Here is a 16,764-nt window from a genome sequence, read left to right as displayed (position 1 = left end):
TCCAAACTGAATAATAGGTCTTTTTTTTTTTTATTAACAGACATCATGTAAATGTCAACAGTAACAAAATTTTTTAGTCCATTTAAAAACAAAAAAAGAAGAGAAGAAGAAGTGGGTTGGACTGAGAAGACTCCTCCCACAAAATAACTTAATGAGGGGGAAACGACGTGAGGTTGTGCGCCGACACTTAGCCGATATTCAGTCCTTCCTTTGAGGTGTTTTTACGTCTAATGATTAAAGCGGTGAAACGTGGCGGTCGCTGCTTTTTTTTTTTTAATGCCACGGAACTAAAAATAGGGGCGTGTCACAGCGCGGGGACCAGAGTTAGCCAACGTCTGACTGCTAGCACATGTACAAAGCTAGAGAGTACGTGTTTTTGTTTTTTTTCTTTCTTTTTCTTTGTTCACTACCACATGAGCCACACATCGCACGAACATCGTAATTAATTAGCATAATGACGTCAGCGGGCTAATTTAGAGATCCGTTGAATGGGACCACCCCTTTTCTTTAAAAAAAAATATAAAAAAAATAACAGAACAGAAGCAGACACACAAAAAATGAGTGGAACGTCAGAAAAAAAACAGGACAGTGATTTAAAAGTGACAGGGGGCGGGGCTTATATACAGAGGGCGAGGCTGTCAGTGTGTGCCTTTGTCAATAATACAGGTCTCTATGGTTACGTAGGCTTGTTCTTTTGTTTTGTTGTTGCAAATCCAGCTGCTTAAAGAAGAAGAAGTAAAAACTGTTCCCTAAAGGAGTAGTGTGAGAGCAGAGCCGAGTGTCCACCTTCCAGAGACACACCGTCAAATCTCAGGTCTGGACATTCTCTCTGGAGATTGTCACAAATGTCCACAAAAGACGCTCCGGATGGTGCCCGAGTGAGGTCACGAAAGATGGACACATCCTGGAGACTGTCCTCCGTTTGACCCGAGGACAATGTCTCGCTGAGTTTGTCGTACGTGAGCGATACATGTCTGTGTCTAGAGAACGTCCACACCTGAGACTTTGATTCATAATGGGACAGTGAGGTGTGAATCTGTACGGACAGAGACACACGCTGTGAATCTGTACTGACAGAGACACTGAGTGTGAATCTGTACGGACAGAGACGTGGTGTGAATCTGTACGGACAGAGACACTGAGTGTGAATCTGTACGGACAGAGACTCGGTGTGAATCTGTACGGACAGAGACACACGGTGTGAATCTGTAAGGACAGAGACACCGAGTTTGAATCTGTACGGACAGAGACTCGGTGTGAATCTGTACGGACAGAGACACACGCTGTGAATCTGTACGGACAGAGACTCGGTGTGAATCTGTACTGACAGAGACACACGGTGTGAATCTGTACTGACAGAGACACACGGTGTGAATCTGTACGGACAGAGACGTGGTGTGAATCTGTACGGACAGAGACGTGGTGTGAATCTGTACGGACAGAGACACACGGTGTGAATCTGTACGGACAGAGACACTGAGTGTGAATCTGTACGGACAGAGACACTGAATGTGAATCTGTACGGACAGAGACACTGAGTGGGAATCTGTACGGACAGAGACACTGAGTGTGAATCTGTACGGACAGAGACACACGGTGTGAATCTGTACGGACAGAGACACACGGTGTGAATCTGTACAGACAGAGCCGTGGTGTGAATCTGTACAGAAAGAGACGTGGTGTGAATCTGTACGGACAGAGTCACAGATGGAGACATGGCGTGACTCTCTTGTCCTCCACATATGCCTGAACTCTGCTACTGGTTTTCTTTTTCCCCTCACTTCCTTTTTCAAAGATGGACACAGGTTGACGAGGAGGGACATGGACAGTGTTACGAGACAGGAGCCTTAACACACTGTAGTGTGTACACTGTGTGAATATATATATTTATATATACTGTATGTGAGTGTGTGTGTGTGTGTGTATGTGTGAGTGTGTGTTTACACGCGTCTCCCTCATGGTGGCAGCAGCAGCAGCTGAGTCTCAGGTCTTCGTCTCAGGCTTCGCTCTCTCCGGCTGATGAGGTGTTCTGCACTTCCTCCTCCAGGATGGGGACGATCAGGTTGTCCTTGGACATCAGGTTGTACTTCATGACGAAGCGCGTGAACCGGTGACACAGGAACGTCTCATTCTGCGTGCGCACACACACACACACACACACACACACACACACACGTTTTGTTTCAAAGTAAAAGCACTCTACCGTTTCAGTTCCCTGAATCCATTTGTGTTTAATCTGGGCTTTTATTGTGAAATATCTGCAGACTCCTGTTGTTTGTTGATCATAGAGAACTAGAAACATCTGAGCCTTTTTCTACTTTATAAAAAGATACTTTTCTTGTTTCTTGTGCTTCACTACTCGATGAAGAGGAAACAAAACCGTAACCAGTGAAGTATCACTGAAAACAAAAGACACATGTTTGCTATCGGACCAGAAACGGTTCCTCTGGAGAACAGTTTACATAGAATATTGGGATTTATGTTCACAGAGATAGTGACTTCCTGTCGAATCGGGCTGCTTCCTGTCAAAATAATTTGCGGCAGTTTCAGGGATTTCAAATAAAATAGTGTAATATTTCTTTTTAATTGTGATTCTTATAAAAATAAATACACAATAGGGGGTTATGTTTAGGGTTTCTTATTTCATTTTATGGCAGGTAAAGAAAAACAGAAAAAGCTAAATTAGCATTAAGTGAAAGAATTATTGTCGCTATATCGAAATTTACTCTGTAGGAAGCGGGAGTGACACTGCAGTCATGTGGTTTCTGAACGTCGTTTATTTACATAAAACTGTTCCCATTGCACACGTTCCCAATTAGTTTTTAATCGATTGGCCAACTTTTCCACCTTAAACATTTTAACATGATAATTCAAAACCCTTTCATAGGTAATGTGTTTCCATCCAGTTGTTTATATATTCAAATCCACAGTCGTGCTCTTGACTTTGCTTTAGTTTGGAAAAACTAAAGGGTTTGGAAAAAAAGGGTTGGAAAACCCATAAAAGTAGAAAAAAACTTCACACAGCTTGGTGATCAGTTACAAACTGTTCCTCAGGAGAAAATCTGATTCCACATTTCATTTTTTTCAGAATAAGAGCCTCATGTTCGCTCTGATGAAAACCTACCTCATACTTGTCAAATATCTGGCGGTGGTGGAAGTAGGCGTGAGAGAATATCCTATAGATGCGACGACAGACGGAGCCAAGTTTGGCCACCGATGACTCTTTGATGCTCACCCTGAGAAAAGAGATACAAATCAAACTTTAATTTCTTTACAGCGTCTTTAAAATGATTCCACCGTGAGGAGAGTGAACGTTTGACCCACTGACCTGCTGGGGAAATATTTGTTGCTATTGAGAAGACAGGCAGCTCCGTCCAGCGTGTGCCTGGTGTAATCAATGGCAGGACACTGAGGACGAAACCAGAGGACGTGTCACGGGTCATTCATTCATTCATTCATTCGTACAACACCCGGAACCAAATATTTCAGAAAATTGGTCACGCGCTTTTGAACTATTAAATGTCTTTAATGTATTCACAAATTAACCTTTTGAGACGTGACGAAGGCTTGAAGGTTACGTGTTTGAATGTTTAACACCACGAAGTTAAGGGGGCAGATTAAGATCCCAGATTCACAACTTTCAGGTCTGCAGTTAAGTGGACATTTTAAGGAGAACTTAACTTCAACGTAGTTAAAGACTCCAATGTTAATTGACTTAAATATCTTGTTTATTTTTATGTGCTTCTCTGCAGTAAAGCGAGGGGAGAGTTTATCAGAAAGCTGAAGATGTCATAATCTGGAATAACGTCCACTTCCTGCTTCTACCATACTTGTGAAAAGCTCCAGGGGGCAGTGTAACGATGAGAAACTGTACATGCAGTCTGCCTGGTTCTGTGATGTATTGCTCAATCGCTGTGGATTTAAAGTGTGGAGTAAAAATAATCTGAACTCTCAGAACAGACAGAGTCACGTCAGCTGGAGCTCGACAGACACTGGCGGGTAAAGTGAAGCACTCACCTCTTTGGGCGTCTTGTGGGCGGCACATAAAAAGATCCACTGCTCTGTGGCCGTCATCTGGGTGCAGGTGTCTGGATGACACTCGCTCTACAGGAGGCAAGGAGACAGAGAACATTCAAAATCTCTTTCTCTGCAGGGTTTTTGAGACATTTTGCTTCAGAACGCTTCATTTTTATCTCCTATTCCTGGTGTCACACTGTTAAACCTCTCATAAAAAATGTCTTGTTTTGTCCACAAACACATCACTATTCAGTTTTAATGATTTCTTTGTTATATGGAGCAAAGAAACCAGAAGATATTCACATTTAAGAAGCTAAAAAAATTCAGAAAACGTGTTTAAATGATAAAAAAATATTAATAGATGAATTATTGCAGCCTCTGGACGCAGAGATGTTCTATAGTTGGTGTCTTCTGGAGTGACAGAGAGTAGGGAGGCCTCACTCGTGTAAACCACCACCACAAAAATGTCTGGATTCCTTAAAACCTTTAAGTGCATAAGATGTATTAAAGCAAAAACAAAAAGGTTGAGTTTCATCTCTTACCTGCAGTTTTACAGCGAGTCCATTGAGCTCCAGACAGAACTGCCTGCAAACAGAAGAGAAAAACAAACATTACATTTTCTTTCTTCTCATAATCATCCCCTTATCTCTCATTATAAGATAAATAAAAGCCACACAAACTTACCTGAGGTGCTCATACTTCCACACGCCCTCATCCTGGCCCTCCGGAGGTTCCAGGATTTTGTCGATATTGGAGCAATCTGATCTAATGTTCTGCTGGATGTACTGGAACAAAACAGTAACAGTGAGTGAACTGTACATTATTTTACTGCCAGAAATAATAAACTGGACAGTATCAACAATTTAAACTGTAATGTCGCCTTAATGTGTGACAGGAAACTGAACGTTTGAATGTCATTTAACAAACAACTCTCCCACACCAAAGCCCATAGAGAAAATCAGTGATTTTAGCTCGCGGAGACACAGGAGCTGCTGGTCTACTGCTGCCTCGTGTGGTCACTTTGTGTCACTGAGGTAAATATGAACGAAACATTTCAAACAGAAATCACAAAAATAACATCTGAACTTATTAATGGAGGCAGCAGTGTTTGAAAAAAAAAAACCTGTTGGCTGTGATGTAAAATTATGATTTCTCTATGGACTTTGGTGTGAGGAGAGTGAACGGTTTACATGAGGTAAACTTCAGGCTAAAGATATTTTAAACTTAAATATATGGAAATTTTAGTGGGTGAGCCTTTTGTTAAGCGGCTATAATCTGTTTTTCCTGTCAGATGATTGATGATTATTCGTTTACTGATGTAATGACGTGATTCTACTTTAAAATAACATGACTGCATCCCCACACACTTGTGCATTCCTTTCAAAAGACTAACACACACACACACACACACACACACACAGACACACACACACCTGTTGGACAGCCAGGGTGCTGTCCATCTCCTCAAATGATTCATCCGGCCAGTTGTAGAAATCCTACACATGGAGGGAGGACAAATTTAGTCTCCTGTCACAGTGGACAAAGCCGACATTGTAGCATGACTAACACTAGCCCTATGGCTGTAACACATTAAACAACAAACACAGCTCGTAGCTTAAGGAGAATGTTCAGGGAAACTTAAAAGACCAAACAACCAATTCCACTACAAAGGGTAATTTCACAGGTGTTCACATTACGGCCATGTCAGATCAGATCTAGATTAAACTCCACCAGATTAGACTAGACAGATTAAATCTGGATCGGATTTAAAACAGTATTTAAATAAATCAGTTTATTGCCGGAGAAACATGCGAAAGGGGAGCTAGCTTAGCATTACACAGTATAATGTGACAAACCAGTAGTAGAGGAAAGAAATAAAAGCAATGATCGGTTTAACGTTTGGTTAAAAAGGGAAAAATAAGAATAACAATCACAGCTTTTCTGACACCTATGAAGCTAACTTGTCGCGAGCTAACTCGACAACTCCGGGATTCGATTCACCACTGCTAATAAAAGCCAGCATAGCTGCGTCTGCGTGTTTTGCGACTCATTTATTAATCATCGCATTTAGTTTACAATTATTTGTGCAACAGTAATAGTTCGTATCTTTAAAACAGCGGAAGCTACCATCAGAGTAGTTTATGTAAACGCTACTCAAGGAAATAGACGGGCCGACAGCTAACGGTGGCTAACTCAGCTAGCCGTCCCCAGGTCAGGCCCTTCCTGTATTTTTGTCCGCGACCAAGTTGAATATTTAAGCCGTGCGGTGAAATAACGCGGTTCCGCGGACACACGGCCACAATATGAGTCGCGTGGATTCGACAGAAGTGACGTTAACGTGTTCCAGGAGGCTGAAAACGAACCGTAGCCTTGGTTCCAGGCCGATTCCTCCTGAGAACTGCAGTACCCTCCGCCATGACCATCTCGACAGAATACCCGGATGTACGTCGGTCGCGGTGTTGTTGTAGCGGCGGAGTCAGTGAACGCAACACCGAGTTAGTGAAGGCCACCGAGTCAGAGGCCACACCGAGTCAGTGAACGCAACACCAACGGCATACTGTTCACGTTTAAAGGGACAGCTCGTGTATTTGTATTTGATTATAAACTGACACTCCAATGTACAGTATCTATAAGATCAACTATGGAAGCCTGTTTGGACAAAAAAAAATGCATACCCAAGTTTCAAGTTTCTCATTATTATGACTTAATATCTCATCATTAAGACTTAACATCCCATAATGACTTTGTGTCTCATCAGTATCTTACTAATATATATTTTTATCATTTTATTTTATTAATGATTATTATATATTATTGTATCAGTGTGAAATCATGAGACAAGACAACAACAATCCACTGGTCAACTTTTATTATTGTAACAAAATGTGTTTGGAATTATTTACAATTGAAAATAACAGAAACATAAAAATGGGAAAATAAAGACAGACATGAATAAGATAACTCAGTTTCTTCTCTCCACGGATGACTTGGCAGGCAAACTTGATGGAAAACACTAAAGACTCATTCCATGAATTTACCGAGGATGTCTCCGTCACGGAAGAGGAAATAATCCTGGAGAACAGAATGAGAAAAGATATTAAACCACAGAAGACGCCACAGGAAACCAAACTTTACTGTTTTAGTTTAAAACGTTACTGCACCTTGTTGTCCAGGACGACTTTAGTTCCACCGTATTCTGGTAGCAGCACTTTCTCTCCCACCTTCACACTGACGGGCTGCATGTCTCCTTTCTGGAAAATATTAATAAAATACATGATTTATAATTGATCCCTTTAAAACTATTAACTTTAAACTATGTAAATTGTTTAAAAATGATGAATAATATGTCAAACAAAACAAGTATAATGTACAGAAAACATGAAAAATGCATAAGAAACAGTGACCACACGGGGCAGCAGTAGACCAGCTCCTGTGTCCCCGCGAGCTAAAATCACTGAATTTCTCTTTGGACTTTGGTGTGGGAGAGAAACCTAAGGTTCCTGTTGGAAAACACTGGTCTTTTACATCGAAATAGTGGGATATGGAGTGGTCATGAGGTCACGCAGAACCAGCCAGGCTGAGGATTACCTGGTTGAAGGAGCCGGGTCCCACTGCCTTCACAGTGGCCTCCAGCACTTTGCCCTGAGCTTTCTCTGGCAGCATGATGCCGCCCTTGGTCACCGTCTCTGCTGTGAGACGCTCCACCAGCACACGGTCGAACAGAGGCAGGAATTTTCTGAAGGCCTGGAACAGAAGAGACGAAAGATTACGTTTTAAAGTCATTCAAACTATGTTTAACCAACTCCCTGAATGATTAGACCGTGAAAAGACAGAGACAGAGACAGCGTGTCTTCAGTAAATGAAGCGCGTCCTCTGTGAAGTCACCATTTCTTCATTATGTCACATTTATTTTCTTATTAATGTGATTTAAAACAGCAGCTGACACCAGTTTAAAACCAGCAGATGGTGCAGTGACCTTGGCTGAAGGTCGTGGGGGGAAGGGAAGGGGTGGTGTTTTGCTGCAGTTTTCCTTCACTGTGACCTTTAACCCGAGGCAGTGCGAGGACAAGGCCCGCCCACTTTGCCGTTAACCTTGAGGTGTTTTCTTTTGTCTTTAGATTTGAGACAGATGACGAAACGTCCTTGTTGGTTTTGATGTGACGAGATAACAGCCGAGGCCAGTTTGTCCACTTTTCCAGAAGCTTCCGAGTTTTTTTCAGACGAGGCAGTGGGAGGAGTACACACGTGTTACACAACGCTGTTAACGATAAACTTTGACCTCTCACCTCAGGGTTTTTAGGCAAATTCTAAGTCTTGCCGTGTTGTTTTAAATTACATCAGTTCCCCACAGCAGTACTTTCATTCAAATCGGGTGATTTGACAAATCTAATCTCAACAGTTAGTCAGTAAAAGTACACAGCAGTTATACAGCAGAACTAAAGTAAATCTAGGTAATGAAAAGTAGATTTTTACTTATTTTTGCATTATTGCTGTACATGATAAAGGTTAATACAAATACTAGTATTTAACCCGAGTATTCCAGTTTTCTGGTGCGTGAAAACTGCCCTCTAACACATCTCTCTCTGCAGGATATAGATTATTTATTTGAATTTCTTTATTTACCGTCTTGTCCATTTTGTGAGCTGCTGAACGACTCAATCTGCCCTGCAGGGATTAATAAAGTGCATTTTATCTTATTTCACTATGACCTACGTTTTCATGGTGGAGAGATTAAGGATTTGTTTTCAAAACAATAATAAATGAATAAATAAATAAAACTGGGGATAAAGGGAGGTGAATTAACACTTCTTTATTTGGATGAAACGACATATTCACATGAATAATTAGAATATAGGTAGGAAGAAGCCTTAAAGACTGACTTTACCTACTGTGATGAATAAAGTACACATTATGTTCTCTTTTTATGTCCTAATTAAGAAATGAATGTATTAACTCTGTGGGCGACCTTTATAGCGATTAGCGCTCTCTAAGTATATATTCAAATTGATTCTATAAATGGCAATCATGTTTGTCTGTCATAACTAAAAAGGGAAACAGTAGATTTAGATAGAAAAGAAGAAACACGTTCTATTTTATTTAATATCATGAAGCCTTTAAGCTTTGACAATGAGTCCAGATATGATTGTATTATTAATAATGAACTGATTATTGAAGATATTGATATGACATATGCAGAAAAGCGTGTTTACAGTAGATTAAATGATATTAAAGCAATAGCATAAAGCATGTAATAGTACAGTAAACGACATTTCCATTCATTTACATGGGAGAGCTGCAGGCTCAGTTTGTTCATTCATTCATTCATTCATCAGCACATGTTCCCAGTGGGTGAAGTGGATGCACACACATTATTACGAAGCTAGAGGTTCGATTCCAGGAACATGAAATAATCCCAGAACACCATCCTGCTTCGTCACCTACACATTAATAAAGTTAATTTAACATGAATTCATCCACACCTGAGTTCATCCTCTCACCTGTTTGACCTTGTCAGTGGATGTTAACGAAAGCTAACGCAACATTAGCTGCTAGCAATGTTTAAAAAAAATCGCTATCACATACGATAAGCGCGTGACATTCTTCTCTCTTTTTTGCCGCCCTTCAGCTTCACGGACATAAAATCTCTTACCATTTTTCTCGTCGTTGTCTGCGGCGTGTGTGTGTGAGTGTCTGCGTGGAACAGGAGCCCGTGGATCCGTCACACTGAGCCGGTATGTGTCACCCCAAATGTCCCACACGTGAGGAAGGAACCTTCCAGAGCGCGCGTGCGCACTAATCTGGGGCTGGCCACGAATTTGCCTAACCGAAAATCCACATAAATGATCCCCTGGCGCTAAGCGGCTTTTTGTAAACAGATTTAAACATACACAGTGAGAATAAAACGTGAATGTTCGAGTTTAGAATTGTGTATAAATGCACAATTTTGGTGTTTTGTGTCGTATTTGTTGATTTAAAGTTGGAGCAACGTTGCACAATGTCAACTTTGACCCGTTTGTGCCCCCTCCAATGGCACACGAGAAAATTCTGGAAGCGGCCGCCCCGGAACGAGCATAAATCCAACAAAATGATGAAAAACCTGGCATACTGTGTCATTTACGTAAACACTTTTCATACATTCGATTAAAAGCTACAACATAAAACGCAAAACAGTCAGAAAATGTGTCCAAAATGTCAATAAAAGCAGTTATTTTAAATTTAATTGTGGTTATGCAGATTCCGGGGCGGGCCGGTAAATACCCCGGATGTGATAGACCATGTGCAGTCCGGGCACTCTCGCACCACACGACCGTCCAGAGTACTCTCTCTCCTGAAGGAGTTCTATCACCTTGTAGCAGCGACCCGCTCTTAAACACACAAGTAAGTCGTGACATTTTACAGAAATATCATTAAGTGACATTTGTAGTTTTGTCCTTTCAGCTGACTTTGCGTTTGAGTCGCATATTTAAGGCTCTGTGGGAGAAAACCGCTGCTCCGTTTCTCAGCTTTTTTTTTAAATCGGCCCCGGCAGAGACAAGCGGCGGTTACATTACCTCATAACTGCGAAGCACGTCTGTTTAAAATGTCACTATAGATTAAAAACGGTCACTTTATTTATTCTTATTCAACAATAACGTAGTATTTGTTGTTATCGATGCAGTAGTGCGGTGTTTGTCGGGCTGATGTAACAGATGGAGACTGCTTAAAGTCACTCCAGAAAGGAAAATGGCTACGTTTTTTGTTTTTTTTTTATCGTTCGTGACAGTAACACATTTTTATTGCACTTACATTAGTATGGAGCAGTTATTGATCGGTCATTGTGGTGTTTAATGATCAGGGATGAATGAATGACTGAATGAATGAAGGAGGCGGCGCGAGCTCCCCCAATTTGACCTTGTGATTCAACGACCTCACGCGCACACGTGTTTTTCACGATAAGGAAGTGAATTTTCTTTTTTAGGGATAAATGATATTTTATTAACAGATTATTCATTTACAGAGAAGAATAAGGACGCGTGAGAGTTTTTAGTGAGTAATATAGTTAAAACGTGACTCATCAGTATTTCACCTCCATCCCAGGTGAAATAGCAATTTACCCCTAAATGATTGTTTTATTTCGCAGATGATCCGCATGTTTACATTCTGTATAAGTGATTTTTGTTAATGAAATGCATCGAAGATGGAAAATATTCTGTTAATCATAATTTGCCACCAAGAAATTTTTTTTAATATTCCACATTTGAGAAGCTGCAAGCAGCTTTTGTTTATGTAAAAGTGACCTGAAATCATTAATTAATGAGCAAAATGTTGTTCTTGTGTTGACACTCTAATTGAAGAGCAGCAGGTTAAAGGTCACATGTGTGGTTAAAGTCCAACACTAGCAGATTTGAACAGTTTTACTCTTTACTTACTGTTTACTGATGGTTTTAGATTGACTTGATGCAAGTTTTTTTTAATGTTAATAAGTAATTTACTTGTTTTTGTGTAGGCTATTGTGTTTTTATATACATAATTGAACCTGTTGGGTCAACTAAATGACTTTCTTTGTTTTATATTAATAAATTCATCAGTGTTAAAGGTAGAAAAAGGGAAACACAAAACAACATTTTCCGGACCAAACAACTAATTTCATAATCGAGAAAATAATCCACAAGTTAATTTTTGAAGATTTTGAAAATAATCACTAGTTGCAGCTCTAAACCTGGACACAGTCACAAATGCAAGGTCACACCATGTCTGACCATCTTGTCCACTAAAGTCACAGTAAATCCAATTAATTCAGTGGTTGTGTGGCCCGTTTTTCCGCCAGTGACCACTAGGGGCAGAGTAAATCTTTGTAAAGGCTTCTTGCTGCAGATGCTGAACACATTGCATTCCCTGAAGGCAAATGAATTGAATACATGTTTTAAAAAGCTGTTCTTCCCACAGAGATGTTCCGTCTCCCGTCCGTCATGAAACAGGTGAGGCCCGTGTGCCGGGCGCTCGCCCCTCACCTCACGCGAGCCTACGCCAAAGAAGTCAAGTTTGGAGCCGACGCCCGCGCCCTCATGCTGCAGGGAGTCGACCTGCTGGCCGACACCGTGGCCGTTACCATGGGACCAAAGGTAAGAATTGACAACGACGGCAAATAAAACCTTAAGAACTTATTAATTGTTTCTGTATCACATGCTTTACATGATGATGGCGCAACAAGGACAATATGAATTCTCTGTGGCTTTAAATGAGTCTTAAAGTTCTATAGTTTGACCCAAAATGGCAGCTGTGTAATCTCACCGCTCACTGCCTGTGTTCCAGGGCCGCACCGTCATCATCGAGCAGAGCTGGGGCAGCCCAAAGGTCACCAAGGACGGCGTGACGGTGGCCAAGAGCATTGACCTGAAGGACAAGTACAAGAACATCGGCGCCAAGCTGGTGCAGGACGTCGCCAACAACACCAACGAGGAGGCCGGCGACGGCACCACCACCGCCACCGTGCTGGCACGCGCCATCGCCAAGGAGGGCTTCGACACCATCAGCAAGGGCGCCAACCCGGTGGAGATCCGCCGCGGAGTCATGATGGCCGTGGACTTCGTCATCAAGGAGCTGAAGAGAGTCTCCAAGCCAGTCACCACCCCCGAGGAGATCGCTCAGGTGAGAAGAGAACTTTATACAAACGGGCTTCATTTACCTGAGATGGATTTAAGACTGCAACTAACTATTATTTTCATAATTTATTCATTTTCTCCATGAATAGATTTAGTTTTTGGTCCATAAATGTCAGTAATTGTTGTTTCTGTGTTTCAAAACTTCAAAATAATCTCAAACCAGAATCTGTTCAGTTTTAATGATTTAAAGCTGAAAAATCAGAGAAACCTGTTGTAATTTGACTAATTTAGTCATTGATCTAGTTGTTAGTGATAAAGTGTTCTTAGTTTTATGCTCTGCTGCCCCCTGGAGATTCAAGAAAGGATGGTTTACACTCATTTTCTATCAGACGACACTAACGTTCCTTTCAGAGCAAGTATTGAAGTATATTTAAGACATTTGAGAATCATCATTGTTCAATTTCAACATTTCATGGACCAAAAAGAAAATAATCGTTAATTACACCCAAAATTCAGTGATTCACTTTGTTTTTTCAGGTTGCTACGATCTCCGCCAACGGAGACGAGGAGATCGGAAACATCATCTCCAACGCCATGAAGAAAGTTGGCCGCAAGGGCGTCATCACCGTGAAGGTGAGATTTATTTATTTAGACTTCCTTTTATTGTCATTGCACAGAAAACACAGCAGTGAAAACTGGCAACGAAATTTCGTTGCTTGGCAAGCAGATAAAAACCAACACACCTTTTGAAGATCAAAGGTGAAGCTCGTAGACGATTGGTTGTAAACGGTTGGTTCCTGTGTTTCTCGTCAGGACGGGAAAACGCTGTACGACGAGCTGGAGATCATCGAGGGCATGAAGTTTGACCGCGGTTACATCTCCCCGTACTTCATCAACACCGCCAAAGGTAACGACGTCGGGACACGCCTCGTTTCCTGTTCCCGTGTGACCGAACGGCGACGTCTTTAAAAAGTTCCTTCTCCTGCGTTGTTTCAGGTCAGAAGTGCGAGTTCCAGGACGCGTACCTGCTGCTGAGCGAGAAGAAGATCTCCAGTGTCCAGAGCATCGTGCCGGCCCTGGAGATCGCCAACCAGCACCGCAAACCGCTCGTCATCGTGGCCGAGGACGTGGACGGAGAAGCTCTCAGCACCTTAGTTCTCAACAGGTACCGATGCTTTTATTTTGGTGACAGGAAGCAGCTGCAGATTAGTTGAATGTGTTTTGAACAGGAAGTTAAAATGTAACGTCAACGTTTTAAACACGCACAGGTTGAAGGTCGGGCTTCAGGTGGTCGCGGTGAAAGCTCCGGGCTTTGGAGACAACAGGAAGAATCAGCTGAAGGACATGGCCATCGCCACCGGGGGCACTGTAAGTCCACGCTTTCAACCAGAGGAGAAAATCCTTGTGAATCTCTGGCTCGTCCTTTATGAATTATTAATGTGCGATTTCACTTAAGTTAACAACATCTGTGTCCTGTGACGAAAAGAATCCAAATTTGCGACATTACTTGACTTCACTTTAGTTAAAATAATTTAAGTTAAGCTGAAGAAGCTATAAAGTCAGGGATTAAATTTGTGGAAGAAATAAAACCCGTTTTGGTATGTTTGTGATAACGAGTGACGACAAAGTCCCACAAGCGACAACGTAACATTTGGTATAAATGCAGAATGAGGACAAACGCACGTATCTTTTGTTTTTAAATTTCATTTCCTTTTGTCTCTCTGGCAGGTGTTTGGAGACGACGCGGTCGGCATCGCCCTGGAGGACATCCAGGCGCACGACTTCGGTAAGATCGGCGAGGTTCAGATCACCAAAGACGACACGCTGATGCTGAGGGGCGGCGGCAGCCCGGCCGAGCTGGAGAAGCGCGCGGCGGAGATCGTGGAGCAGCTGGAGAACACGACCAGCGACTACGAGAAGGAGAAGCTGAACGAGCGTCTCGCCAAGCTGTCGGACGGCGTCGCCGTGCTCAAGGTGCGTGTCTCAGGCGGCGGCGGCGCGCCATCCCGATCATCCTGTGGGGGGTGGAGTTAAAACATTACGACGACTCCTGCTTTTGTTTCAGATCGGAGGAACGAGCGACGTGGAGGTGAACGAGAAGAAGGACCGTGTGACGGACGCACTCAACGCCACACGTGCTGCCGTGGAGGAGGGAATCGTACCAGGCGGAGGCTGCGCTCTGCTGCGCTGCATCCCGGCGCTCGATTCCCTAATCACCGCCAACAATGACCAGAAGATCGGTGAGTCTCACACACACGTTATACTCCTTACGTCTCCTCCTTTCACCAGTAAAAGCTCAAGACCACATGATTTGTCTTTGTCTTCATCAGGTGTGGACATCATCAGGCGAGCACTGCGTATTCCCGCCATGACCATCGCCAAGAACGCCGGTGTGGAGGGTTCTCTGGTGGTGGAGAAGATCCTGCAGGCGTCGGAAGAGATCGGCTACGACGCCATGCAGGGAGAGTACGTCAACATGGTGGAGAAGGGCATCATTGACCCCACCAAGGTAACACAGCAGGGGAATCTGACTCAGTCTGAGGTGGTTTAGTGAAGGGAACGGGCTGATTCTATGGTCTATCAGTGCTTCCCTGACAACACTGCCACCTAGTGGTTAATACAGTGGACTTCAGATAAGTCTCCAAATGAAATGAGCCTTATTGTACAGCATTTTCCGACGGGACTCTAAACCACTCACTCTCCCACACCAAACCCCATAGAGAAAATCAGTGATTTTAACATCACAGCACACAGGAGTTGTTGACCCACTGCTGCCTCCATCACTAAGTTCAAATGTCTTATTTTGTCTATTAGGCATTTGAAATTTGTCATTCAGATCTTTCAGAAACTTTGACCTCAGTGACACAAAGCAACCACACGAGGCAGCAGTAGACCAGCAGCTCCCGTGTCACTGAGGTTAATCTGAACAAAGGATTTCAAATGCCGAATTGACAAAATAGTGATGAGGCAGCTGTGGATCAACAACTCCTGTGTGCTGCGACGTTAAAATCACTGATTTTCACTGATCACTGATGGGGTTTGGTGTGGGAGAGTGATATCAAGTTTCTATGCAGAAATTTTTTAAAATGTGAGATAAAGCAGTAAACATATTTTTAATATAGTGGGGTTTTTTTTGCCGTTAACGGTGTGATTAAAGCTTCCGTCGTGTCTTCACAGGTGGTGAGGACGGCACTGTTGGACGCCGCGGGCGTGGCCTCACTGCTCTCCACCGCCGAGGCTGTCGTCACGGAGATCCCCAAGGAGGAGAAGGAGATGCCGGGTGGAGGAATGGGCGGCATGGGTGGAATGGGAGGAATGGGAGGAGGCATGGGCTTCTAAAACCGCCCTCCCCCCGCCTGCCGCTCGCTGACTTGTTGCTGTACAGACTCTATGGGCAGAGTGGTGCTGGAGGTGGCTGAGGAACACACACACACCTGCAGCCACCTCCACCTGACTCCGCCCACACTGACTGGCCATGAGTATGCCTCGCCCCCCCCCCCTCCTAAAAAAGACTTTAAATGGATGGAGCCTCAGTCAGGAGGAGGAGTCCAGTTACTACACCATGACACCATTTTGACCCGTGAAGAAGAAACTAACGCTGTACGTCGACGACGGGGCAGAAAACAGAGTAATCTATGGTTAGGAATGTTTCTGTCCTCTTTGTCTCCATCATGTTCTGTTGATTCACTTTTTTATTTTATATATTTACACATTAATGTCTCGTCTCTTCTCAGTTTGTGGGTTTAAAAGAATATAATTGTTATGTGACTTAATTAAACCAGTTTTTCTTACAGAACCTGGACCTTTTCTGTGTCTCATGTTACGTTTTTACGTCAGTTGTCGGAGATTTAGAATTAAAAAAGACGATCGGACGAAGAGTGGCTACGGTGACGTCGCTGCGTTTACGATGTTTCCGTGGATTAAGTTGCAGAAAACGACAGTTTACTTGCGTTTAAAAATAAAGTCTCAAACATTCTATACGACAAACGGCTGTGATCATGGTTTTCTTTTTGTAAAATGTAGACTATGATTAATGGTGATTCTTCTCTTTTTTTATTTAATAAATTCAATTGTTCTCATGTTTAGTTTGTTCTGCTTATTTCTTTTTTTAAAAACCCTGACCCGTTTTCCACATGAAATTATCGTAAACATTCAGAACACTCTG

The 16,764-nt window shown here is 42.7% G+C and overlaps 2 protein-coding genes across 4 annotated transcripts; one reads left to right on the top strand and one right to left on the bottom strand.

Annotated features, from left to right (window-relative positions):
• Nucleotides 1-7: 7 nt before the first annotated feature.
• LOC131447581 (MOB-like protein phocein) lies at nucleotides 8-9,823 on the bottom strand. 3 transcript variants are annotated; one of them, XM_058619474.1, is made up of 9 exons: nucleotides 9,668-9,823; nucleotides 7,606-7,761; nucleotides 5,451-5,513; nucleotides 4,702-4,802; nucleotides 4,560-4,602; nucleotides 4,018-4,104; nucleotides 3,329-3,408; nucleotides 3,125-3,236; nucleotides 8-2,131 (listed from the first exon to the last, which is right to left on the bottom strand). In XM_058619474.1, exons 1-9 carry the CDS (start codon nucleotides 9,668-9,670, stop codon nucleotides 1,997-1,999), a joined length of 780 nt encoding a protein of 259 aa, XP_058475457.1. In that variant the 5' UTR covers nucleotides 9,671-9,823; the 3' UTR covers nucleotides 8-1,996. The 3 variants fall into 3 exon arrangements, with proteins under 3 accessions (XP_058475457.1, XP_058475439.1, XP_058475448.1); XM_058619456.1 differs by lacking the exons at nucleotides 7,606-7,761; nucleotides 9,668-9,823 and adding an exon at nucleotides 6,381-6,480; XM_058619465.1 differs by lacking the exons at nucleotides 8-2,131; nucleotides 3,125-3,236; nucleotides 3,329-3,408; ... (2 more) ...; nucleotides 4,702-4,802; nucleotides 5,451-5,513 and adding exons at nucleotides 6,870-7,089; nucleotides 7,179-7,268.
• A 425-nt stretch (nucleotides 9,824-10,248) lies between these two features.
• On the top strand, nucleotides 10,249-16,678 carry hspd1 (heat shock 60 protein 1). Its single transcript, XM_058619390.1, has 11 exons — nucleotides 10,249-10,395; nucleotides 11,944-12,119; nucleotides 12,310-12,645; nucleotides 13,137-13,232; nucleotides 13,413-13,506; nucleotides 13,596-13,764; nucleotides 13,868-13,967; nucleotides 14,328-14,573; nucleotides 14,665-14,839; nucleotides 14,930-15,108; nucleotides 15,777-16,678. Exons 2-11 carry the CDS (start codon nucleotides 11,946-11,948, stop codon nucleotides 15,936-15,938), a joined length of 1,731 nt encoding a protein of 576 aa, XP_058475373.1. The 5' UTR covers nucleotides 10,249-10,395; nucleotides 11,944-11,945; the 3' UTR covers nucleotides 15,939-16,678.
• The last annotated feature ends 86 nt before the right edge of the window (nucleotides 16,679-16,764 follow it).

This window comes from Solea solea, chromosome 2 (assembly GCF_958295425.1).
Source record: "Solea solea chromosome 2, fSolSol10.1, whole genome shotgun sequence".
NCBI classification, from domain to species: domain Eukaryota; kingdom Metazoa; phylum Chordata; class Actinopteri; order Pleuronectiformes; family Soleidae; genus Solea; species Solea solea.
Note: the sequence above shows the minus strand (reverse complement) of the source record. Positions and strands in the feature narration are given on the sequence as shown.

Excerpts from the sequence above, each read along its gene's own strand:
- LOC131447581 (XM_058619474.1), bottom strand. Across the intron at positions 3,409-4,017 it reads CCCACAAGACGCCCAAAGAG|TGTCCTGCCATTGATTACAC; the intron begins GTGAGTGCTTCA and ends TTTCGTCCTCAG. Across the intron at positions 2,132-3,124 it reads AGATATTTGACAAGTATGAG|AATGAGACGTTCCTGTGTCA; the intron begins GTAGGTTTTCAT and ends GTGCGCACGCAG.
- hspd1 (XM_058619390.1), top strand. The coding sequence starts at position 11,946 with ATGTTCCGTCTCCCGTCCGTCATGAAACAGGTGAGGCCCGTGTGCCGG. Across the intron at positions 12,120-12,309 it reads CCGTTACCATGGGACCAAAG|GGCCGCACCGTCATCATCGA; the intron begins GTAAGAATTGAC and ends CCTGTGTTCCAG. Across the intron at positions 14,840-14,929 it reads CAACAATGACCAGAAGATCG|GTGTGGACATCATCAGGCGA; the intron begins GTGAGTCTCACA and ends TGTCTTCATCAG.